The sequence below is a fragment of the Mesocricetus auratus genome, unplaced genomic scaffold, assembly GCF_017639785.1.
Source record: "Mesocricetus auratus isolate SY011 unplaced genomic scaffold, BCM_Maur_2.0 Super-Scaffold_100008, whole genome shotgun sequence".
NCBI classification, from domain to species: domain Eukaryota; kingdom Metazoa; phylum Chordata; class Mammalia; order Rodentia; family Cricetidae; genus Mesocricetus; species Mesocricetus auratus.
In genome coordinates, this window is record NW_024429192.1 from 75,121,031 (window position 1) to 75,147,900 (window position 26,870).

The 26,870-nt window shown below is 39.5% G+C and overlaps 1 protein-coding gene across 9 annotated transcripts in view; it reads left to right on the forward strand.

Moving 5' to 3' along the window:
* The first annotated feature begins 2,176 nt into the window (after positions 1-2,176).
* The window catches only part of Spidr (scaffold protein involved in DNA repair), a 245,309-nt gene continuing 220,615 nt past the window's right edge, over positions 2,177-26,870 (forward strand). For 6 of the 9 annotated variants that reach the window (XR_005879026.1, XR_005879027.1, XM_040751217.1 and 3 more), the window contains exons 1-5: positions 2,177-2,275; positions 9,692-9,847; positions 10,480-10,546; positions 13,205-13,381; positions 17,446-17,609. Coding sequence is in view for 7 of the 9 variants with exons in the window: in XM_040751217.1 (XP_040607151.1) it covers positions 2,192-2,275; positions 9,692-9,847; positions 10,480-10,546; positions 13,205-13,381; positions 17,446-17,609 (648 nt within the window). In the remaining 2 variants the exon portion in view is untranslated. Of the gene's footprint in view, positions 2,276-2,296; positions 2,559-9,691; positions 9,848-10,479; positions 10,547-13,204; positions 13,382-17,445; positions 17,610-26,870 lie in introns of those variants that run through there. The other 3 variants (XM_040751214.1, XM_040751215.1, XM_040751216.1) reach the window with 2 other exon arrangements.

The following is a 26,870-nucleotide window of genomic DNA, read 5'->3' on the forward strand; positions in this document are numbered from 1 at the left end:
CCAAACTAGTGATGGCATAACTAGTAAGAAGACTAAAGGAATCAGGGGGTTTCTTCTAAGTTCCCTTAGTAACCCCCAAAGAACCTCAACTGTCTTTAAAAAGAGTTTTGGTTACCAACATGATCTTTAACACTTAGCAGAAAGTATAGTTTAAAAAAGTTTATAATAGTAAGACAAAGCAAAGAAACAAAAGTCTAGACTGTAAAAATAGACCGAAAAAACTTGTCTCATATCCCCATTAAATATTTCATAAGGGCAATCTCAAGAACTCTGGCTATGATACAAATTTAAGCTCTTCCACAGACCACCTGTGAACAGTGCAGAGGAATTAAAGTCAATTTCCAGATTCAACAGAACTAGGGGATTCCAGGTGAGTAGTGATAACCTTCATTAATGCTTTGGTTTACTACATTATTTTTCTTTTGACACTGTTGGCACTCAATGGCTACAGTTTTGCACTCTCTTCCTTTTAATGTATTCCATTAGATTTTTTTCTTAAAGTTGTTTTTTTCTATCTCATCAAATTAAACTTTCAATATGAGGTGCACTTAGAGCTTGTCAAAGGGTTGCAGATAAGCAGGACATGCTAGACCCCCTTCTTCCCTGGCTGGCAGGTGGTGTTCCCTTATCTCAGATCTCCAGGGTTGGAAAGCTGCAGGCTATGTGACTGGACCCACATCAGAAATGAAGGTGCTTTCAAGCTGGGGAGTAGTCATTAGATAAGGCTTTGCATCCTGAACCAGAAGGAAAGGGAACCTGGGAAAGGAGCCATGTTAGAAGGATGTGAAGATTGTAATTTTCTGGAGTACCAGCCTATGGGAGAAGGAGGGCAGGAATTTCTTGCAACTAGGGATTTAAAAAAAAAATTGTCTTGCCAGGTGTGGTAGTGCACAGTAAAAATCTGAGCACTTCGGAGGCAGCAGTAGAAGGATCTCTGTGAGTTCGAGGCCTGCCTAGTCTACATAGTTCTAAGACAGCTAGGCCTATGTAGAGACCTTGTCTCAAAACACCAAAACAGACAGACAGGAAAACAAAACAACAACAAAAAAAACCCAGTCTTGGGCCAAGTCAGCATGCCAGCATTCTGCCCTTTTTCTTTCTTCCTCTGCTGGAGTCCCTTTTTTGCAGAATGATATATTAAAAACTGCTTCACTTTCAGCAGTCTCTTCAGTTCATTAATGAGGGTCTTGTTTCCTCACTCTGCCTGGCCTGTCTTTGAATTACTGACTTGAGTCACCACCTCTGGCTCTAAGCTCCACTCTGTATATATCTGTGAACACAACTTTCTGAGAATCCTTTCCTTTGTCTGTGCTCTTTTTCAACAATGCAAATTATTTAGTATTTTTCTTTAATATGTATCTTTAGAGTCTTCCTCTGTTAAGCCAGTTTCTCTCAAGTCCCATGCCAACACAGTCTCAACAATGAATGATGTAGTATTTTTTGACAATAGAAATCTTTAGAGGGTCTGCTGTTAATCCAGTTTCCACTCAAGTACCAGCTGTCCTTCCTGTTGGTTTGAAATATTCTCAAAGCACCCAGTGACAAGTATGTTCAAGTGCTTTAAAACATCCAAGGAATGTTTGCTTCTTCCAAATTATAATGATCCCTGAACCAGCGTCTAGAAGCAAGAATATAAGTTCTCTGATGTCACCTCAGATCCATAGTTTGTGAAATCAACTGTATAACAAATCCAACTAGAGTTCCTGAAATCTTTTTAAAATGATAATCTTTGCTTTGATACTTGTAAACTCTTCCTCATTAGTTAGGGAAGTACTTTCTCGGGCTTACTAACATTTTATTGAATTCTAGTTACTTGGGGTTTTTATTTTATGGTTCATTGTTGCTCTACAAAACACAATTTGAAGTATGACCTGTTGATCCTGCTAACTGCCCTAAGGCCTTACCCAGTTAAGAGAGCTCCCCAAGGGCAGTGAAGAACAGCCAGGGCGAACAGCGCCCTCGGGCGTCTGAACATGAAGCTAACCCACCCTAGGCCTGTGGCACCCCAGCCGCGGCTTCCGGAAGGGGCGGAGCGCACGAGGGACGGCTTTCGGAGGAGGCGGAGCGAGCGGGGGGGGGCTTTCGGAGGGGGCGGAGCGAACGAGGCGGGGGGGGGCTTTCGGAGGGGCGGAGCGAACGAGGAGTCGCTTTCGAGAGGGGCGGAGCGTGCGAAGGGCGTCTTCCGGAGGGAATGGGCTCCGGAAGGGGAGGGGAGTGCGGGGGAGGGCCGCGAGTGTGGGAGATGTCTGGAGGTGGCCTCGCTGGCGGGTCCAAGGTACGCTGTAGCTGTGGAAGCAGAGTCCCGGGCGCGCGGCTCCGTGGGCTTCTCGTGGCTGGCCCTGGCCCAGTCTGCTTGGCACGCGCGGGCTGTGCCGGCCGGTCTGGGGCAGGCTGCCCTCCCTGCCCTCCCGCCGGGTCTGCGCCGAGCGGTCCCGGGAACCGAGCGCGTGGGTGGCAGACCGGGAGGACGGAGCGCGCTCTGGAAGGAGGGGTTAGCTGGAGTCTGGCAATTCATGTGTCTCGGTTTTACTCTGTTGCTTAACACACCAAGACAGCAGGTATCTTCCACCACACTTTGCTTTCCCGCCCAAACTTTCTGAGAGGAGTTGCTTCTCAGATGTGTCCACTGTAGGCGTGGCGTGCAGGAGCTGTACGTGGATGACATTTAAGTGAACGTTCCTTCTCTTCACTGCTCCGTCATTGTGTGCCTCTTGGATCACAGTTTGCCTTTTCAGAGTTCCTCACTTACAGTTGTTTGTTTCATAATACTCAAAATTTAAAACAGCAAGCGGTGGTCTGCCCTTCAGTTTTAGCTGAAAAACTTGCCGCAAAAATACCCCACACAAATGCCTCGACAGCCTTATCACTGCCAGTCTTTATTTCTCGAGTAGACCTGATAGACCACATTGAGAACTTTGTACCTGATTTAGGGACTTATGACTTAAAAACTAATTCAGTATCATAAAGATTAAAATGTGAAAAAAGGAATTACAACTTGGTATAAGACCTTTCTGAGAAGTAAAAAAATATAAATGTTTAGGTAATGGGATTTTACCCTGAAGAGAATATTGGTACCATAGGTCATATTTTCCTTTGCTTGGTAATTTTTTTCTGGATAGCTTTCCCTTCTTTAGATGTCTAAGGTCTTTTGATTTCTTTAAGGTGGGTGTCTCTAGTTTCCTGTAAACACAAAAACAGAACCCTGCCCCAACCCTTGAGAGTTTTCCTTACAACTTGTAGGATTGTCACCTCGGTGGATGAGCTATCAATTCTCCTTATCAAGTGGTTTCTCCTGTTTGAATTGAATCTTAATTATGATGGTATCCATAGCTTTTCTTCTTCTGTGGAAACAAAAGTGAAATCCCTTCTCCAACATAGCACATAGTCTGGTTTCCATTCTGAGGTCAACGTGTTTTTTAAGTACGCAGGCTGCTTTAACTCAGTCGTTTTCTCTATTGTCCACTGTGTCTCTGCAGCTGTTCCTTTTTCATTAGCATTAAGAAAGTTCAAGGTTAATAAGGCATTATGCAGTCTATCTCTGGGGGTCTTGGTTCCCCCTACCTGTTTATTAAGCATTTATTAAGAGTGTAATTAGATCTTTCAACAATTGCTTGCCCAGTAGGATTGGGTGGTATACCTGTAATATACGTGATATATAATATGCAAAAACTGTTTCATTGTACTAGAGACATATGCTGGAGAATTGTCATTCTTAATTTGTGCACGTATTCCCATGATGGCCATGACTTCTAATAAATCTGTAATTACAGAATCAGCTGTTTCAGAACTCAAAGCAGTTGCTCATTGAAATCCTAAATTGGTATCTCTGGTATGGTGCACATAGTTTGACTTTCCATATTCTGCAAAATGAAACAGCAAACAAAACAAACTGATATCTTAAACCAGATATTTCAAAGCAAAGAAACAAAAAAATGTTCAAACAAGCAGAACCCCAAACATATCTTAGAATAAACAAATGAAACATCTATCGTTAAGTGAGATCCAAGCCGCAGAAAGAACATCTTCCAGCTAAGTTAGCAGGCAGCTGGGCACAGAAAGCCCTGTGGTGGTATGTGCCCATCTGCTTGATCTAGTGAAAATGGATTGTTTTCTTGGGAGATATCAGTGCAGAAACAGCCTTTGCCTCACAAGAAAGTTATTCTTTGTTTTGTTTCCTGGGCCTTAAAATGAGTGACCATGCATGTTCAGGAAGATGAGTTCAGGATTCACAGAATACTATGTTTCAGAATAGTAGCAGTTTTTTTTTAATAGAAAAAGTACAAAAAAAATCGACAGCCCACCTGTAAGCCATAGTTAGATGTGTGTCTCAACTAGATGATGGGATAGACTTAGTAGACTTCCTGGAGGAGGCCTTACCCTCTCAGTGGAATAGAGGGGAGGACTAGGGGGCTGGGGTGGAGGGCAAGAGGGGGGTGGGAGGAGAGGAGGAAGGGGAAACTGGGATTTGAATGTAAATTAATAAAAAAAGAAAATATTTTCCATAACCTGGCAATAAGCTAAAGAAATTATATGTGTGTGTGTGTGTGTGTGTGTGCACACGTGTGTGGACTTAAAATTGTTTTTTCATCTGTTTCTCTTGACATTATTAGAAGTATGCATTTGTACTTAAATTCATTTTGCATTCATCTTTTTTCATGTTAAGAGTTATTTTTTGTTGTTGTTTTGTGTTTTTGTTTTTTGAGACAGGGTTTTTCTGTGGCTTTGGAGGCTGTCCTGGAACTAGCTCTTGTAAACCAGGCTGGTCTTGAACTCACAGAGATCCTTCTGCCTCTGCCTCCCAAGTGCTGGTATTAAAGACATGTGCCACCACCACCCGGCTTAGTTATTTAAATTTTATTCTGCTTTTTTCTAAAATTTTGTCATTTCATTGCTGAACAATATAACTTCATTTTGCCTTATATTGAAATATCAGCTAATGGTTTACAATTTTGTTTAATTGAAAATAGATTCTTCACTCTGATAATACATCCTTACCGAAGTTTCCCCTCCTTCCAGTCTTTCCAACTCTACCATCTTCCCTTTTCCCCAGATCCACTCCCCTCCTCTTCAGAAAAGATAAGTCTCCAAGAGACAATAGTCAAATAGACAAAACAAGATACAATAAGACAAGGCAAAAGTCCTAAAAAAAAAAAAGCTGGACAAAGCAACCTAACAGGAGGAGGAGTCCAAAGATCAGGTGAAAGAACAAAGAGATACACCTGCCCCCACTGTTAGTCCCACAGAAACACCAAGCTAACAGCTGTAACTTATATGCAGAGTACCTAGTGCAGATCCATGTAGGCCTAGTGCTTGCTGTGAGCTCTGTGAGACTGAGTGAGACTCTGTGAGCCCTGATTAGTTGATTCGGTGGGCCTTATTCTCCTATTCTGTCGCCCTCTCCTCCGCTGCTACATTCTTTCAGCCCCCTCTTCCATGGTGTTCTTTGATCTCCTGGGGAGGACCCAATGGAGACTTTCATTTTAGACTTTTCATATAATGTCTGGCTGTGGGTATCTGCACCACTCATTTACTGCTGGAGGAAGCCTCTCTGATGATGACTAGACAAGGCTCTGATTAATGACTATAACAAAATATCATTAGGAGTCATTTTTTGTTTTTCTAGTTGTATTTGGTTTTACCCTAGGTCTCTGGTCTATCCATTCTGTTTTGTGGCTTTTCAGGCAGTATAGGGCAAGGGCTCCCTCTCATGGTGGTGGGCTGAAGTTAAACCAAACACTGGTTGGCCACTCCCACAGTCGGCTCCACCATTGCCCTAGCACATCTTGCAGTTAGGACTGATTGTAGTTCAAGGGCTTTGTGGCTGGGTTGGTGTCAAGGTTTCTCTTCTTGTAGCCTGCAGAGTATGTTCTCTTGCCAAAGAGACTAGAACATAGGGATGAAGGCTCCATGCAGCTTGACCTCTACATGTTCCCTGTGCTGTGTGGATGTTGTCCTCAGCAATGCCTTCCACTGTCAGTTTTCAGAGAGCAGCTCTGTCCTAGAATCAGCCTGGGTTGTTTAGGGATCTCCTTGGGACTCCCTTGGCTGAAAACTTAACTGAATGCAACCCAGTCCTACTTGAAGCTTTGCCTGACTGTACAACATGTCCAGTTCAGACTCTGTATCCTGCATTTGTAGTAGGTCTCACTAGGGTCACCCTCATAGATCCCAGGAAGATTTCACTGCACAGGGTTTCCACACCATTTCGTCAGTGCTCCCTAATTCCAGCTGTCTCTCCCACACTCTGCCATAACCCTCACCTGACCCTTCTCACCCCAGTTCACTCAAAATTTATTCTGTCCCCCTCTACAGCAGGCTTCTTTACTGAACCTCTCTGCGTCTGTGGATTGTAGCTTGATTATTACCATCTACTTATAAGTGAGTACATACTATATTTGTCTTTCTGGGTCTGGGTTACCTCACTCAGGATAATTTCTTTTTATAGTTCTATCTACTTGCCTACAAATTTCATGATGCCACGATTTTTGTTTTTAAATGTTGAGTAGTACTCCATTGGGTAAATGTACCACATTTTCTTTATCCATTCTTTGGCTGAGGGGCATCTAGATTGTTTCTAGTTTCTGGCTATTATGGATAATGCTGCTATGAACATAGTTGAGCAAGCGTTCTTGTGAAAGGAAGGAGTGTCCTTTGGGTATGTGTCTAAGAGTGGAATTGCTGGATCTTGAGGTAGACTGACTCCTATTTTCCCGAGAAACCGCCATGCTGATTTCCAAAGTGTCTGTACACGTTTGCACTCTCACCAGCAGTGGAGGAGTGTTCCCCTTTCTCCAATCCTCTCCAGCATAAACCATTATTGGTGTTTTTGATCTTAGCTATTCTGACAGTTGTAAGATGGAATTTCAAAGTAGTTTTGATTTGCCTTTGCCTGATGGCTAAGGGTATTGCATGTTTCTTTGTTTCTCAGTCATTTGAGATTCCTCTATTGAGAATTCTCTACTTAGATCTGTACCCCACTTTTAAATCATATTATTTGTTTTTTGATATCTAATTTCTTGAGTTTTTATATTGGACATCAGCCTGATATCAGATGTCGAGATGGTAAAAATCTTTTCTCATTCTGTAGATTGCTGTTTGTCCTGTTGATGGTGTCCTTTGCCTTACAGAAGCTTTTCAAATTCATGAGGTCCCATTTGTTAATTGTTGATCTCAGTGCTTGCATTATTGGTGTTCTGTTCATAAAGTCATCTTATGTGCCAGTGTGTTCAAGGCTATTCCCTACTTTTTCTTCTATAAGGTGTCTGATTTTGTGTTGAGGTCTTTGACTCACTTAGACATGAGTTTTGGATCTATCTCCAGTCATCCAGTTTGACCAGCACCATTTTTTTGAAGATGCTTTCTTTTTTTCTATTTTATCTTTTTGGCTTCTTTATCAAAAACCAGATGTCCATAGGTGTGCAGATTTATGTCTGGGTCTTCAATTCAGTTCCATTGATCCATGTGTCAGTTTTTATGCTGGTACCATACAGTTTATTACTATAGCTCTGTAGTACAACTTGGAATCAGGAATGGTGATAACCTCCAGCAGTTCTTTTCTTGTTCAGGATTATTTTAGCTATCCTGGGTTTTTCCTTTTCTGTTTGTTTGTTTTTTGTTTTTGTTTTTTTCAAGACAGGGCCTCACACTATGTAGTTCTGGCTGTCCTGGAACTCACTATGTGGACCAGGTTGGACTTGTACTCAGAACTCACAGTGATCTGCTTTCCTCTACATTCTGAGTGCTGGGATTAAAGGTGTACATTATTACACATGACTTTTGTTTTGTCCTTTCAGAATCAGTAAAGAATTGTGTCACATTTTTGATTGGGATTTCATTGACTCTATAGATTGCTTTTGGTAGGATGGCCATTTTTACTATGTGAATCCTACCAATCCATGAGCATGGGAGATCTTTCCATCTTCTGACATCTTCTTTAATTTCTTAAATCCTGGAGAGATAAGAGATACAAGGGATATACCTAGTCATAATAAAGACAATTTACAGCAAGCCTATAGCCAACTTCAAATGGAGGGAAAGTCAAAACAATTTCACTAAAATAAGGAACAAGACAAGGTTGTCTATCTTTTCATATTTATTCAAAATAGTACTTGAAGTTTTAGTTAGAGCAATAAGACGGTGGAAGGAGATGAAGAGTATACAAATTGGAAAGGAAGAAGTCCAATTATTATTTGTAGATGATATGATAATATACATAAATGACCCCAAAAATTTCTCTAGGGAACTTCTACAACTGATAAACACCTTCATTGAAGTGGCTGGATACAAGATTAACTAAAACAAAACAAAACAAAACACCAGCACCAACAACAAAAAAACCAGTAACTTTCTTACGTACAAATGACAAATGGACTAAGAAAGAAATCAGGGAAACAGCATCCTTCATAATATTCTCAAATAATATAAAATATCTTGGGATAAGTAACAAAGCAAAACAAAAGGCTTGTATGATAAAAACTTCAAGTCTGGCTTACTATTTCTCTGTGGTGTGTCCTCATGTGTTTTTTTTGTATGTTGCCATATTCTTTTCCTTACTCTTTCCCCTCAATAATACCTGTATGGCATTTGGCTTCGATAATTCTTTTTTGTTGTTTACTTTTATAGAATAGTTTTTCTTAAATTTTAGAAAGAGGCAGGATTCAGGATAATTTGTGTACCTTATGCTATGTTCTTATGGATATCAAAATAAGGTCACTGGTTTCCTGTTATGTAGATGCTTCCTAGTACTGCTTTCTGCTTTGTCCCACTAGATACTTTTTTTTTTCTCTGTCACTCCTCTGTTGCTGAGTAGATTCCACTCCTGGTACTTTGTCCTCAGTGTGTGGCCTTATTCAGTAAGGGAGCTGTGTTAGATAGTTTGTCTCATGCTCCCCTTAGCCATTTTCGTCTTCAAAGGTCTTTGTCTAATGTAGTTGTAGTTTTCAGAACCACTTCCTTGTGACCAGTGATTGTCCATAAGTGAAGGGTTATTGCCTCCAGCTTCCCTGACTCCTTCCCTTCAGATATGGTCACAGACAGGATTTGTTGCCAGCAAGAAGGTAGATACATATAGTTAGTATAAGAAAAGTTTTATTTTTTTATGCTGAAGGTCATCATTCTAGGTCTACACTCTTAAATTCTTAATTACAGTCCTAAGCCTACCTCCCCAAAGCTGCTCACCTGTGTGAAGTATCTTAGCTGAAGTTCAGGTCCAGTCTCTTTAATAACAGAAGTCTGACTGGAGGGTCAGGATCCTGGGAGAGACTCTCCAGCTGCAGGGCAGGTCAAGGTGGTGTTTCTCCAGATATGCAGAGCAGAACTTTGCTCTTGGTCTATGCTTATAAACTGCCCAGTGGATGTCATGGAGTCTAGGATTGTGTCTGGTTATCAGGTGCAGCCTTGGGTATAGTGGGGATCCTGACTAAGCTATTTTTACATGTCTAAAAGGCTTTTTTTTAAAAAAACTATGCTTATTATAGGATTGTTGGTGGTTTGGCCTCACTCTTCCTTTGAAGTTTGTTGATCCATTATCAGTGGGGTTTTGGTTTTGCTACCTAGTTGGTATATCCATGTGAAGATTCAGAGGCATTCAAAAGCTGTTTTTACTGCCACTAATCCTGGGTTCTCAATTGCTAATTGTATTATAACAAAGTTGGTTTTCTTTTTTCTTTTTCTTTAAAAATCACTTCTGCAGAGGAAAAGGAATCGGTGTATAGAGCACCCATCCTTTCTAGAAGAGAGGCCACAACAGTCAAGAAGAACAAATGTGAAGACAAGGGAAGCAGCCACCTCTCTCTCTAAAGCATGGCTCAAGTGTGGAGAAGGATTTCAGGACACTTCTGAGACCCTGGTAGGAAAGCTATGGAGGAGTTTTTCATGATTGCAGGAGAACCTGGGCATCTAGCTATTGTAGCTAGTTTCTTTGGAACTCTCTTGTTTTCAAAGCACTACTTTTCTTTTTTCCTGCCTTGAGTTCCTCTAATAATTGTGTTGTCAGTATTTCCCTGCTTTGTCTCTGTAGAGTCTATTTGTTTGAAAATGAGGAATGCATACCCAGAGTGCTGATGGTATAAAATTATTGAGCATGCTACTGTTTATAAGAGTTCTATTTGTGGAGTGCCAGTTCAATTCCAGTTAATTTTTATATATCTTATAAATTACAGAGAAATGCTATCATAAACTAAAGATAACATGGTTATAGATAGTAATGAGTGGTTAGTCATATATGTGAGACATCATTAATATTGACTATTAATTATTTCAACAGCTTAGCTTAGTGTCTAGAAAATATGTAAATAATTTGTGTGTCTGTGAGGACTACATGTTTTGGCAATACTCAATTGATGCATAAAAAAGAAAAGCAGAAGAGTATGTCAAGAAGAGTATCATTTAATCTCGAATATTCTACACAATTGTATTGGTGTTTAGCCTTTTCCACATGAATCATATGTTAAATTATTTTTGTTATTATTTTGTCTGCAGTCATTAGCAAGTGAAAAGACAGTTACTACTGAAAAGCCCCTGGAATTATCTTCAAGCCCAAAGAAAGGTAACAATGTTGTATTGATTTTTTTTTTATTTTTGAAAAATTTTTTACAACCCCCCCCCGCTATAGAGAAAGTCCTTAGATTTGTAGGCAAGCATTCTACCACTAAACTAAAGTCCCAACCCCTAATATGTTGCTTTATTGACAGATGAGGCTTAAGGCTATTTTTCTGTGATTTTTTTTTTTCATCCTTTTAAGATGCTATACAGTTTGGATAGTTTGTATATTCAGGGTTAGCAATGTAAAAGGTATTTTTGAGAGCTTGTCTTTTATCTCTATCATAATCTACTGTTCTTTCTGGTTCTGCTGGTGACTGCTAACATTTTGGTGTCCTTACTGGGTTTACTTTAATCATGGAATCCAGTGCCTTTCATGGGGTTACCTAAGACCATTGAAAAACCAGATATATACATTATGATTTATAACAGTAGCAAAAATTACACTTATGAAGTAACAATGAAAATACTTTTATGCTTGGGGGTCCCTATGACATGAAGAACTAACTGTTTTAAAGGGTCTCAGCATTAGGAAGGTTGAGAACCATTTGATTTAATAAGATAGCTCAGGTTTAGAATTTCAGGAAAATAATGAGTAAATAAATAACCAAATGGTCTGGTTTGAATTCTGATACCATAAAAATGCTCATATGGAGAATAAACATGATTTACAGTGTAGGGGCCACAGCTGCAGTGATTTTTGCTTGGTGCTTTAGTTATGGACACTTTCTAACTACAAATACAAGGAAACTCTGTTCACAAAAACTGTGGGTTGATGTTACCTCCTGCAATAAGACATTCATAGAGTCCAGCTATTTTGAGCCCTGTAATGTTAATATGGGATTGGTTCTCCTGGGTGAAAGGTGGTAGGTTGGTATTTTAGGCCAAATTCTTGAGGAAACTTTTTTATTCAGTGAACTTTGCTTTCTTTGGGAAGATAAACCTTTTCCAGGACTGTCACATGATTACCAGTTATTTCCACTAAAGATGGTGTGATGAAGGTAGGGATTTCTATACATAAATATTGCTGCTAGTAAAATTAAAGGGTAGTAATGGAGAAGAGTGGGAATATATAACAGGTAGTCAACTGACTTTGTTGCTATCATCATCCCATCTCTCTGTAGATGGATTAGACGAGTGAAATCTTGTGACGTCAGAGGTCTTTCTGCTTTCACTGATCTTGGGAAAACAAGTAAATGCTCAGATCTCAGATTCTGCATCTGGGAAATGGGCATAAGATTGTGAGTTTTCTTGGTCATTTTATTAGGTGAGCTAGGAAGATAGATAAAATTCCCAGTTCAAAGGTACTCAGTGGATGCCAACAGTTGGTGTTGTGGCTGATGCCATACAGAACTGTGTGTGGGCTTGCCAGAATTCTATATTGTGGAGTACTTTCTATGATCCAGAGACTAACCATTCTAAGCCTTATTATCATTTCATTTCCCTTCACAGGTTTCTTCCCCCAACCCCACTTTGAGACAGGGTCTCATGTAACTCACACTGATATTGAACTTGCTGTTCAACTGAGGCTGATACTCTTGCCTCTACCTCCTGAGTGCTAGGAAAGCAGGAATGTGCCACTGTGCTCATTAGAGAATGCTGGGGATTTGAACTCATGGTTTCACACACACTACACAAGCCTTCTAACAATCTGGCTACTTCCATAGCCTGTGTTCTTTTTCTATGCAAATGAAAAATAAAATATCCCGAAATGTTCCCATAAAATTTATACAACACTGTCTTATACAGTAAACCAGCAGACATCTTTTTGAAATAGCTGATAATAGTATAGAATTATGTATTTCTTTTTATTAGTGCCAAAAGCTCTTATATTTGTATCAATTTATGTTTAATTTTTAAAATATAAGGAAAAAGGTATATTTCTTTAAATAAACATAGTTTATGTATTTTTCTGGAGTTGTATATTTAGCTTTGGGAGAAAACTAAGTATTAAATAAATTGCTACTTCTATTTAATTACAGAAGGTTCTTTTGATATGATTTTTTTCAGACCAGAACATATCTGACTCACAGTATTGTTTCTTATTATACAGGTGATATACAGTAGATTTTGAAAGGCTCAAAGAGTTTGTACCAGAGTACTCTGTTTATCACATGGCTTTAGCTAAGCCAAGATAAAGATATAAAGAGACTTAGGAAAGAGGTCAATGGGAAAAGATATGTAAAGCTTTTCCTAGAACTGATTCATTTTTAAAATAGCTCCTAAAATTCGTTTAAAGTAGCCTATTAGTAAGAAACCAAGATAAAGTTTCAAACAAAAACAATCCTCCAAAATGAAAATAATACAAACAAAAAACACAACCACATTTATTTAGTAGGTAGAGGAGCAAATATTTTTATAGGAGCTGGAATATGTAAGTAAGGAACATATTTTTGCAAACAGTATTTAGGGTCTGAGGCCCGTGTCCATGACTATCTCTTTCTGTTTTAATTTGTCTTTTATAACTTATTTAAACTCCAACTTTTGCCCTTGGCTTTAATTCAGAGAATCTGTGGGGGACTGTTCATGGACCATTGTGTAAGAAGATGTAATACAACATTGTTTTCATTGTCCTTGGAGTTTTTGTGCTTTGTCTAAATAATATGCATAAAATCTCATTCTGATAACAATTGTCAGCTGACATTTGTCTTTTCTTCTTCTGGAGCAGAAACAGCAGGTGACAGTCCTGGTGAACTGGCAGATATAACATGGAGTTCTAGTGGAAGTGATTTCTCAGATGAAGATAAGGCCCTCCCTCAACTTCAGAGAGATGGTGGGCGTGGCTGCAGAGTAGGGTTTTGTAGCAGCACTGTTTCATGTCCAGAAGATGGAGCCACTGAAGGTAAGTTGCTAGTTTTGTGAGAAGTCCAGTTTCTCTTAAATATTGGGTTCAGTAGTAGTAGAAACTTAATTCGCTTTATATATTTGTGACTTTACTGAGTTATATACCCTGTATATTTTTAAATATATTTCTCATAACAACTTTAAGAAATAGATATTATAGTGGCTTCTCATTTTGTTTTTACTTTCTTTTTTTTGAAATAGAGTGTGTACAGCTTGGGCTTGCCTTGAACCTGAAATCCTCTTGTGTTTGCCTCTCATGTGTTGTGATTACAAAGTTGAACCTCTTTGTGGCCTGTCCTTACTGTGTTTTCTGTTTTGTTCTGTTTTATTGCAGTTCATATATTAGGTTTGATTTGCTCAGATTTAGTTGAAATTCTATTTTTACTTCTAATTCCTAAGTTCTCCTAATTCCCGAAGCAATACTGCACCCATGCTTCCTCCTGGCTAACTTGTTGCTAATGAATAAATACTACACGAATATGGTAGAGGTGTAACTTAGTAATAAATTTCAGTTATTATAACACTTTATAGTGTATCGTGTTTATGTTAAAACAAGTTTCTCAAAATTAGCACTATTGCTTTCAAAATAAGTTTGTTGTTTTAGCTCTGATAGTTCATGTTAGTTATTCCATCAAAGTTTGCTCAGACATCTTCTCTGGAAAGCGTTTAAAATCCATTGACTGCTTTTAATGCCATTCTGGCAATTGCCACTGACATTTTAGTAGTTATCTGATAAGGTAGTATTTTATATTATGTGTAAACTGATAATTCTTGTGTTAGTAATTCAGTTTTGTTGACTAGAACTCACTGTGGTATGACTCTTGTCTAATCTTTTGCATAATTCAGAACAGGTTTCCATATTAAAAACTGTGCTTTATATTAATTATATATTAATGAACCTGCTGTTTAAAACATGGCTGTTCTTTTCTACTGAAAGCAATATTCGGTAGGTTCCAACATTATATTTATAAATGGAAACATGCTCTGGACTAACTACTTATATTTTATTTTATTTTTTTTGAGACAGGGTTTCTCTGTAACAGCCCTAACTGTCCTGGAACTAACTCTGTAGACCAGGTCGTCCTCAAACTCACAGAGATCCACCTGCCTCTGCCTCCCGAGTGCTGGGATTAAAGGTGTGTGCCACCAACGCCTGGCTGGGCTAATTATTTAAAATGATTTAACCATCTGATACTTAAGAGACTGGGAAATAAGATAGTTGTGAATTCACAGCCAGCTTGGCTTACATCTGGAGTTCCAACCCATGCTTGCTTCCTTATTGAGATCTTGTTCCAGAAAACAAAAAATTAGGAGTTGGGAAATGACCTTATCACTAAATGTTGCTGCACAGGCTTGAGGACCTGATCTTGATCCCTAGTAGCCATGTAAAAGGAAAAAGGCTGGGTACAGTATGCACCAGTACTGGAACGGGAGAGAAAGGAGAGAAAGGAGATCCCTAGTATGGACTTACAGCCAGGTAGTCAAATCATCCCCTTAAAAAGAGATCCTATCTCATCATATAAGGTTGAAAGTGATGTAGGAAGATATCTGACAGACTCTGGCTTTGCACACACATACATGCAAGTATATGTGCATCCTTACATACTAACTAATAAATTAGAAACTAGAATACTTAAAAAAGTGAGATTGTTTAACATGTTATTGCCTTTTCATATAAAGTTGATCCCTGGGTAGTAAAGAGTATTTGAAGCCGGGCTCCCTCTTTCCGTTCTCCTTCTCCCTGTTCTTTTAGTGGATGAAAAATTCTATAGTTATCAAGATTTTATTGTGTTTAAGACACAAAGCTGGGTGTTAAGTATGTTATTTCCTTTTATACATGCTCTATCTCATGAACTAAGAATTATTTTCATTTTATAAAAGAAGATTGGGACTTATTAAAGGTCATGTGAAGAGAGGCACATTTATAAGTGCTCCAATTGATAATTCAGACATAGGGATGCCTCTGTTTAATTGTATATTGGTTGCCAAATCTTTCTTCATTTCTTGTACAAATACTATCACAGACCTAGGATTAGGGTTTCTCGATTACAGGGCCCGGAATTGGGTTTAAGATGGAAGAACTCTAAGTTAAAATTGTCAAAATATTTTTTTTCTTAAAAATTCCTCTTGTGAACTGGGCATTGGTGGCTCATGCCTTTAATCCCAGCACTCAGGAGGCAGAGGCAGGCAGATGTCTGTAGTTCGAGGTCAGCCTGGTCTATAGAGCAAGTTCCAGGACAGCCTACAAAACAATACAGAGAAACTCTGTCTTGAAAAAAAAAAACAACAACAAAATTTCCTCTTGTTGGGCTTGAGGAGGTAGTTCAGTTGGTAAACAAGGTTTGAGTTCAACACCTAGAACCTGTGGTTTTAAAGTCACATGCCCCGTGTGGTGACATACTTTTAATCCCGGCCCTTGGGAGGATCTGTGAGTCTGAGGCCACCTGGTCTCCTGGTCTATATAGCATCTTCCAGGTCAGCCAGGGCTGTACTGTGAAGACCTATAAACAAAGCCATACAAAGCAGAAACCAGGAATCTCAACACTAGGGAGGCAGCTAGGCAGATCCCAGGGGCTCAATGGAGGGAAGGCCTGGCTTTCTTAGTAAATTACATGTCAGTGAGAGACCCGATCTCAAAAACTATGTAGGGCAACACCCAGGGAACAGTGCCCAAGCTTGACTTTGATCTGCACATGCACATAGACATATGTACACACATGGACATATACCCAAATAATTCTGTGTTTTAGAATTTTTGCAAAGCCCCTTAGCTTATTGGAGACCCAGTCTTCATTTGTAAAGTGCATGGGATTACTATGGTTAGTCATTAAATCTCCATTTTGTTTCTGTTCTATCATTCGATTTCACTCAAAGTAGATCCCATTGTCTTTCTTTCTCTATTTTGACTGTTTACATCTGGTTTAGTATGACAGATCCTTCTAAGACACTCATTCTGTTGAGTGAAAATGAGAGTTTGTAATGGGTACTCCACAGGTGTGTGGTGCTTGTGGCAGCTCTGCGTGCATGTGTGTGTGTGTGTGTGTGTGTGTGTGTCTGGCTCACTACCATTTCCTGCTGTGATAATGCAGCCTCTTAGAGAATTTGCTGGGCACTACCCTGCCTGGCTTCGTATCTAAATACGCACTGAGACATGGCAAGTAAAGGTCTGCTTTTTCAGTGGTGGTTTATTCTCTGTTTTTTTGTAATTAGCATGGTGGACTTTTACCGTCTCTTCTCAGACCTTACGAGACTAAAAATGTTATTTGTTTGTTTGTTTTTTGTTTATTTATTTGTTTTTTTTTTTGAGGCAGGGTTTCACTGTGTAACAGCCCTGCCTGTCCTGGAACTCATTATGTAGACCAGGCTGGCCTTGAACTCACAGAGATCCATCTGTCTCTGCTTTCCAAGTGGTGGGATTAAAAGCGTGTTCCATTAAGTTAAGAAATTTATTTTTCAGATTTATTTTTCTTTTATGCATATGGGTATTTTCCTTCATGCATGTTTGTGCACCACATGCATGGAACCCAGAAGAGAGCGCTGGATTCCCATGGGAACAGGAATCATAGACTTTTTTTGTGGGTTCCAGGAATTGACCCTGGGTTCTCTTCAGAAGTAGTCAGTGCTCCTAACTACTGAGCCATCTCTGTAGTCTCGAAAAAGTTATTTCAAACAACGGGCTATATAAATACACCGTGATTCGTTGATGCCCTAGATTACTGAATTATGTAGAAGCAAGAGGCAGCTTTCTGTTATTGATGAGGGGTCTCTTCTTTATCTTAATTAAAAAAAATCAGGATGTGTAAGAAAAGAGAAATAGTATGAATTTTATTTTCTTGAGCATGCTGAAGAAACTGCAAGGATTCAAAAACAAATCTTATATCTGAGTTGGGGGTGAGAATTGGGAGACACAGTGACCAGAGACGAGAGCGGGAGTGCAATGTGCTCTTGGGGTGTTTGTGAATATCATCCAGTGCTATGGGTATATCAACCACTGAGATTAACTTTTGTAAGATAAATAATAAGGGGATATAAAATTAACAAAGTTAAAAACATATTTTTTAGATGAATTACAGGTTATTGACTGGGAGATTAACAGTGACATGGACGATCCTTCCGGGCCAAGTGAGTGTGAAGATGGCGAAGGGGCCGTGGAGATTTCCGATTGTGCTTCTTGTACGAGTGGTCATTCTTTGACAGATGATGACAGGCTCTGTGAACCCCCCAAGGTAAGAATAAATAGTGTAAAAACCTTTTATTCTCCTTATGACATTGGGTGATTGTAGCTCTTTTGTTCACCAAATCTTAACCTCACCTTCTCAGGGCAGTCCCTTTAACTCTTACTAGAGTGTTTTGTTCCTCATGCTCGTCTCTAAAGTGACAGGGTTTTCCTACCCTCAGCTCACATTCATCCATCTCTCTTCCTTGTGCTGTCCTTGTTGTCTCCCAGTACAGACGTATTGAGGTTTGTGTCTGGTATCCGACATTTTCGCAATTGTGAATCAATAATATTGATGACCAAGGCTACTATTGTTTCTTTCATAGCTTTTTTTTTTGTTAGTTTTCCTTGGGCATACTATTATTTCTTCACTTAACCTAATTTAATGCTAGTAATTAATTTTTCACTGTTGTTTGTTTCTGTTATTAAGCTGTTTAGACACAGTTGGGCATTTTATCCCTTCTATTTTCTTAGAGAACTCTATCCTACAACCTCCTAGCCACTCCAGTTTGAATATAGTATTCTTACTAGTTGTAGATGTTGTCACCTTGGGGTCTCCCTCATCATTTGTGTTAGTTATTGTTTCATAGCTGTGTCAGATCCCAGGTAACAACTTCAGAGAGGAAGTGTTATTTGGATTCCCCATCTTTAACTTGTGTGGCCTCATCGTTGGCAGAAATGTTTGGTGAGTGTCACATAATAACAGAGACGGGCAGAAAGGGCTAGCTGCCTGGTGTCACCTTAGGAAGCATGGCCCTAGTCACCTGCTTCCTTCAGCTAGATTTAACACTAGATATTTCAGAATCCCACAAAATAGTGTTTGCAGAGGGGACATGTGTGCTCCACAGAGCCTGCAGAGGGTTTTCCTACTCAGATGCTATCACTAGCATTCCAGGAATTTATTTATGAACCATAATCCTGTGTGGAGCTCTATGTCCTCCTGTACTTAGACATTTTCTTAGCTTTCATCCTCATTTTGGTTAGATACATTTGTCAGTAGACTCAGAGAAAAGATTCATAGAAGACAGTTGCTTGAGATGGGGCATGTCTGAAAATGTCAGCAGTATGGTGACGTACATCTGTAATTCCAGCATGGAGGAGGCTGAGGCATGAGGATTTATGAGTTTGAGGCCAGTTTGGGTACATAGTTTGAGAGATGTAGATGGGGAGGGGAAAGAGGGACAAGGGCAGGAGGAGGGGATACTTTTGTAATATATTTATATTACATGTGACTGAAAACTTGCATAGACTTTTAGGCTGGAAATGGTTTTCTTTTAAAGCTTTAAAAACATGTCTTTATTTTCTTGTTTTTCAAGTTATTATCAACAAGCCTGAAGTAGTCTCATTCTTGATCTTTTAAGATTTCTTTATTGCTGGTTTTAGACAGTTTGACTGTGGTATGCCTTGGTAGGGTGTTCTGTTTGGTATTTGTCAAGATGCTGGTGAACGCAATGGATGTGTTTGAGGAATCTTCAATAAGTTTGTTTTCTTTTGTATTTTGGGGGAGACATTTATGCTGGTAACTTTATGTATGCCAGGCTAATACCACTGTGCCACTGAGGTGTGTGATCCTTAGCATGATTTTATAATGGTTGTTTAAACATGTGACATGATATCTCATTGAGTTTTTTGTAAAAAACAAAACATTTATTATTTGATTACTGAGTGCGCGCGTACGTGTGTGTGTGTGTGTGTGTGCGCGTGCACATGCTTGTGGGTGCTCACAGAGGCCAGAAGAGGTCATCCAGTGTGCTGGAAACCAAATACTGGTCCTCTGAAAGAGCAGTGAGTACTCTTTATTATGGAGTCATTTCTCCAGCTTTTCATTAGGATTTTAATTTGCATTTCCTTGAAGTCTATTGGGGATGTTTACTTTAGGTCATTTGTGTCTTCTTACAGTATTAAGGCTTCTAAAACAAAACAAAACACCCCAAATACAAAGACCACCCCCAGATAAAACTACCCTGTAACCCAGCAAACATACATCTGGGTATGTATGCAAAGGGATTGAATCAGTGTGATGAAGATTTATCTGTACTCCTGTTGTCCTTGTTTGCTTTCCTTTGTGTTGCTGTGAAAAACTGACCAAAGGCAACTTGGGAGAGGAAGAGGAGTCAAGGCAGGAATTCAAGGGAGGAACATGGGCAGAAACCACTGAGAAATGCTACTTAATGGGCTGTTCCCCTGGCTTACTTGACAAACTTTGCTATATAATCCAGGTCCACGTGCTTAGGAATGACATCCCCTAGATTGGACTGGACCTCCCTCTTTTTTTTTTTTTTTTTTTTTTTTTTGGTTTTTACGAGACAGGGTATCTCTGTATTGTTTTGGAGGCTGTCGGTCCAGCCCGGCCTCGAACTCACAGAGATCCGCCTGCCTCTGCCTCCCGAGTGCTGGGATTAAAGGCGTGCGCCACCACCGCCCGGCTGGACCTCCCTTAATTAGCAATTAAGAAAATGCCCCACAGACATGCTCAGAATTCAGTCTGGTGAATCCAATTCTTAAATTGAGATTCCCTCTTCCAAGGTATGCCTAGTCTTGTGGCAAGTTGTCAAAAACCATGACACTCATGTTACTGCAGAATTATTCATCACAGCAAGATGTTGAAGCAACCTAGATGTCCAGACCTGAAAGAAATGGGTAGATGAAATATGTTATATGTGTGATGAATACTTTTCATCCTATAAGAAGAAAGGAATTCTGACATTTGTAGCAATATTGGTGAGCTTAGAGGACATCTGCTAACTAAAATAAATCAGATACATATAAAGGCAAAACAGGGTTAGTATCCTTTATTTGGGGTTGTTTTAGATAAAATGTATTTTAGATTTTACAGCTTTTGGACTATTTGCATACATATAATGAATTATCTTGGATATGGGAACAAAGTCTAACCATGAGTTCAGTTATGCTTGGTATATAACTGTGTAACAAGGACCCAAGGAAATTTATACAATGCTTCCACACATAAGATCAAGTATACATTTTTCACTTGGGGTGTCCTATCAGTTACTCAGAAAATTCAGATTTTGGAATTTGTAGCTTTGAATTAGGGATGTTCAACCTGTATCACTATCGGGCACCTTGGGAAGGATTGATATTAGGTATATTTTTATTAATTTTTTTGAGACAAGGTCTCACTATGTAGCTCTGGTTGGCCTGGAACTTACTGTGAAGACCAGTTGGCCTCAGACTCAGAGGTTCATCTGTGTCTGCCTCCCAAGTGCTGGGATTAAAAGTGTACACCACCAAACCTGGGTTGATGTTAATTCTCAGAACATTGGTAGAATTTGTCATAGAAGCCATAGTCCTGGGCTTTTCTTTGATGGTGTTTGTTTTTACTTGCTGAATCACCTTCCTTACTTGCTGATCAGTAGAGACTTTGTTTTTTCATGATTCAGTGTTGGTAGGTTGTGAACTTTTATGAAGTTATCCATTTCTTTTGAGTTTTGACTAGTGGTCTAGTGTTCAATTCTTCATAGAGTCAGTTTTCTTCTTGTTTATGTGGTCTGCTGTAATGGCTCCTCTCTCATTCTTTATCCTTAGTATTTCCATTTCTTCAGTTCCTCTCCCCTCCCCTGAACAGAAGCCAAAAGCATCAGCAGCTTGGTTTGGCTGCTCCTTCCTTCTGCTTTTCTAGCCGATTTTACTTGTTTCATCATATTTTTTTATTTCCTTTCTTCTATTCATTTTGGGCTTGCTTTTTTTTAAACTTTACATTTTTAGTTCCTTGAGGTATGTATTATGTTGTCTCTCTGATCTTCCTTTTTCTTTCCTTGTTGGCATAGCATCAAACCCAGGGCTACCTGTGCTAGGTAAGTGCTTTCACTGAGCCTGCTTCCAGCCTGATCTTCATTTTGCTTTTCTTTCTTCTTCTTGCAAAAAGTTTCTTTTGTTGAGATAAGGTCTCAGTGCCCTGGGACTTGCTTTATTCAGTCTGACCTCAGACTTGCCGTTTTCTTTGTCTGTATCCTCAGTGTTTAGGATACACACATCACTATAACATGACACTTGTCGGTGACTGCTGCTCCTCTTCTCTAACCCCTACACCCACCTCCTTCCTTTTCCTTTCTGCTCTTCTTTTCATATTTTTTTTCTTGTTCTTTGGCTTCCTTCATCCCCGTCACAGGTTTTCATTGAATCCCAGGCTGGTCTCAAAATCTCAATGTTTCCTTCTAGTGTTGGTATCATAACTACAAGCCAGCTCTTTGGCTAGCCAGCTTGCCTGCCTGCTTTCTTTTCCTTCCTTCCTTCCTTTCTCTCTTTCCCTTTTCCTTTTATCCCCACTTTCTCTTGTTTGTGTAGCACTTACTATGTTTAGTGTGGGTATGTGTCAGGTGGTAGGTGTGTGCATGCCGGGTGCTTGTATGCAGGTCAGAGGATAAGATGGTACTTGTCTCTGCTGGCACCATGTGTGCTCTCTGATTGACTTCAGGTGGACAGGTTTGGTAGCAAGCACTTTGCTCTGTGAGCAATCTCTGACCTTATTTGTTTTTGCTTTGTGATTTCTGTATTTACTGCTATGAAGTAGGGTTTTGTTTGTTTGTTTGTTTGTTTGATGACTTATACATTTTGTTTCCATTTTTGTCTTAGATTTTAGTTCCAAGTTTCCTTTGGCCCATTCTGGAGTCTGTTGTTTAATTTTCATATATTTGTGACTTTTCTCTGGTTTTTCCTAATACTTATTTCTACTTTCATCATAGCTTCAAAATATACTTGAATATAATATAATTTTTCTTGTGTTTAAGACCTTTTGTTGCCTAATGTATATACTTGAGTGCATTCTGCTGTGTAAAGTATAAAGTACTCTATTTCTCAGAATTCTTTTACCACCTGTAGTTCCTATAGCTAGGTTGAGGCCTTCAGAGCACTTCCCTTCCACATTAATGTTATCCTTCCTCACTGGTTTCTTCCTTGTTTGAGTCATCTTTAGGCAGCTGTGTTGGTGAGACTTCATGGGTTTAGCTTTTCAGTCTCCCAGCAAACTCCCTGATCCTCTGGCTCTTACAGTTTTCCCACCCCTTTTCTGCAGTGATCCCCGGGCCTTAGATACAGAGGTTGTATTGTAGAATCAATGGGCTCCACAATTACACTTTGATTAGTTGTAGTTTTCTGTAATGGTTTTCATCTGTTGCAAATATAAGTTTCTTTGATAAGGGATGAGAAATACAACTTATCAGTGGATATAAAGATGAATATTTAGAATGTAGTTAGAGATTATACTTCAAGATCCATGGCATCACAGAGCTCTGCATAGTTGGCTAGGTTTCTAGTGCCAGGCAGTATTTTCCTCTTGTTGAGTGGGCCTTAATTCTTAAGTAGAGAACTACTGATTATTGTTAAAGTGTTCATAAACTATTGCACCCTTTATGGTTATCATGTTATGCTGGTTGTTGTAGCTCTTAGGTATCATAGATAGGTAGGAAGATTGGTTGCTTCTTTCCTTTAGAAACTTCCATGGCATCTTCTGGTGCTACGAATGCTAATCTTCATGGAGGACACTTTCAGGTCAGTTCCAGCTTGAGTCCTCTAGGTCAGCTTGATTCCTTGAGTCCAAAGTACATGGTGTCTTTAGCAATAGTGACTTACCTTGCACGTCTGTGGGGCTGTAGCAATAGCAATAGCAATAGCCTATACTGTTTTGGGAGTCTCTTGGACAACCCTGACCAAAACCCCAGAAGAGTGCTTCTCATACCTGGTGTTGGGGTTTTTGTCATTCTGTGGCTCCTGTGGGGAACATGGTCAGTGAAGATGGAAATTTTTATTTCAATTATGTATGTATAGGTAGACATACACTTAGTGTATTATAGGTATTTTTAGGTAATGAATCATGATGCCTTTTGACTGTTTTAGACATCCTTACTACTATTTTATGCTTGTCATTCCTTCTGAATTTATCTCCCTTCTTGCATCCTAATTAAATCCCTCCACCTGTTTTTCTCTTTTGTTCCTGCTCTTCAGATCACTTGTACTCTGCTATTCCCCTCTCTGTTGCCTCCTCCCGCCATTCCCCCAACACAGATGACATTGTCCCCCTTTGCTTTCCTGGTTTCTGCAGTTACTCCCAGTTATATAGTCACATCTGAAGATTTGGAGCTAGGAATTTCAGGTGAAAGAGAAAATGGGATATTTGTCTTTCTGGGTTTAAGTTACCTCATTTAACACAACATTTTATACTTCTATGTATTTGCATAGAAATTTCTTAGTTTTTTTTTTAACAGCTGGACAATATTCCATAGTGTATCTGACCTACATTTTCCTTGTCTATTTGTCAGTGGAAGGACATAGGTTGTTTCCATTTTCTACCTGTTGTGAATACCGTGACAGTGAACAGGCTGAGCAGGTATCTGTGGAGGAGGATGCTTAGTCCTGTGGGCATCTGACAGTGGGTGCATGCCTGAGTCTTCCCTTGTGTGATGATTTACTCTTGGCTTTTTGAGAGGCCTACCACCCAGATCCCAAATAAGTCACGTATGGAGCCTGTTCTTTGTTATGAATGCCCGGTCATAGCTTGGCTTCTTTCTTGCTAGCTTTTCTTAACTTAAATTATCCCCGCTATCTTTTGCCTCTGGGCTTTTTCCTTTTCTTATTTCTGTATATCTTACTTTCATTCACTCTGGCTGGCTGGTGGCTAGCCCCTGATGCCTTCCTCTCCTTGTTCTCTTGTTCCTCCTCCTTCTCTTGCTCCTTCCTCTCTTCCTGGTTTCTCCTCCTATTTATTCTCTCTGCCTGCCAGCCCCACCCACCCATCCTTGCTTCTGCCTCGATATTAGCCATTCAGCTCTTTATTAGATCATCAGGTTTTTTGACAGGCAAAGAATCACAGCTTCACAGAGTTAAACAAATGCAGCATAAACACAAGTAACACACCTTAAAATAATATTTTACTACAGTCATATGGTAGAATTACTTTTAGTTTTTGAAGATTCTCCACACTGATCTCTAGGGCGGCTTGGCCAGTTTGTAATCCCAGCCAGCAACAGTGAGTGCGGGCTTCCTTTCCCACATCCCTTCCACCACTTCGTCAGTTTGCTGAAATTTTCCATTCTGATGAGGGTAAGGTGAGATCTCAAAGTTCTTTATTTGCATTTCCCTAATTTCTAGGAAATGAGCATTTTTTTTGGAGATACTTCTGAAGGGGACTCCCACACAGTGGGGGCTCCCTCCCAGACTCTGGATTAAGCACAAATCACATCCAAACACCTGTTTTCACAGAGAGATCCTTTAGTAAGCAGGGAAAAAAAGTTAAAATGGCTGCTTTTTGACTCAGGCAGAAAAACAGCAAATGATTTTGTGGAAGTAATTTTAAGAGGGGGGGAAGGGGAGTTCTGTGTTAGAATGTGCTAAGAGGTGGTGGTTAAGGACATAGGGGAAAAGGGAAAAGGGGAAGGGAACCAGGGAAAGGGGGCAGGGGTGTTTGTCAGGACAAAGGACTGCCCCTGAATAGAGAGGAGACAGACCTGGCACATAGGAAATGGTGGTTTATAAAGTTGTTAGGATGAGGCTTTAATTTTAATTTGATATGTTAGTAGGTGAACCAAAAGGGATTTTTGATTGCTGGACTTTGGTAGTTAGGAGAAGGAAGTGGCTAGACCTTGGTGTTAGCTTTAGAAATGTAATCTAATGGTTTTTAGCACAGCAGAGGGGTTGGCAGAGAAGACAAGGCCTGCCAGAGCCACATTCTCAAGTGGGCTATGTCCCTTTAACTTTTTAGCTATTTTTCTCTTTCTTTCTTTCTTCTTTTTTTTAGAACTCTGTTCAGATCCCTAACCCCTTTTTTAAAATGAGACATTTACTTTTTTGGCTCTTTGTTTTTGAGTTCTTTATAAAATCTGAATTCTCTGTCAGATATGTACCTGGCAAAGATTTTTCTGCCATTCTGTGGGCTTCATCTTCACCCACCTGATTGTTTCTTTAGCTGTGCAGGTCCCACTTGTCAGTTGTTGGCCAGAAAGTCCTTTCCTGTACTTATGTAGGCTACCTCTTCCCCCGCCCCTGTTTTCTTCCAGCAGGCTCAGTGTTTCAGATTTCACATTTAGGTTTTGATGCATTTGGAGATAGTTTTTGTGCAAGGTGATTTTGATAGATATGAATATAATTTCATTCTTTTGCATGTGGACAGCTAGTTTTTCCAGCACCATTTGCTGAAGGTGATTTTGTTTCTTGAGCTTATGTTTTTGGCATCTTTGTAAATTATTAAATAGCTGAAATTATGTGTACTATTGTTTGGGTCTTTGATTTTGTCATGTTGGTCTACAGCCTTTGTTTTTGTGTTTTTTTTATTTAAAGGTGTTTTTGAAAGGTGTGTTGATTGCAGTCATTGTATTGTTGACTTTTGTTGGTGGTGTTTTTATTCTCAGTGGTACTTTATGTTTATAACAAATTGCACCATCTTGTTTCTTTCTTTTGTCCTTTGCTATACTAATTCTTCTCTTCAGCCTGATAAATTGCTTCCTGTATTTTCTTTAGATGTAAAGACATTGCTTTGGGTATACTTTTTAAAAGACTGTTTGTTGATGTGGAATATCAGCTTAAGATGTGTTATATTTGTTTATGCTATGGAATATTTGTTTAATGATGCAAAGATGTGTTGCATTCTTTTATGTTGCATTTGTTTAACTCTGTAAAACTTTGTTACTTTGCCTGTCTAAAATACCTGATTGGGCTAATAAAAAGCTGAACAGCCAATAGTTAGGCAGGAGAAATGATAGGTGGGACTGGAAGGCAGGCAGAGAGAATAAATGGTAGGAGAAATCTAAGAGGAGGGAGGATTGAGAGGAGGAGGACACCAGGGGCCAGCCACCCAGACTCTTTACTTCCTTCTCTTTGAATTTATTGAGCTATTTCTTTGTCTTCCTTAAACTCCTTGGTTCTTTGATGATTTTTATGCTTTTTTGTTGTTGTTTTTTTAAATTCTATACCCTGAGGTTCATCTAGGTAATTTCCATTGGCAGATGCTTCTATAGGAATGGCAGATTTTTGTGGGTGAGATGCTGCCTTGAGTTTTCAACTTGTATTTTTGGGATATGGATTTTCTTTGTGAGTTCTGTGTCTGATAATGGTCAGAGCAGGTTGAGACAGAAGAGATGATGTGCAGGTCTTGAGGTTGGTTATGCCTTAGTTGGAATAAAATCAGGAGGATACAGTGGACTGGGCTAGTGTGCAGGATGTGTGTCCTGGACCAGGTTTGGAACTTGGGGATAGACCTAGTGAGTTCAGTAGTTTCCAGAAAGGGAGGACCAGGTGGGTTCACACTGTTTCATCCTGGAGA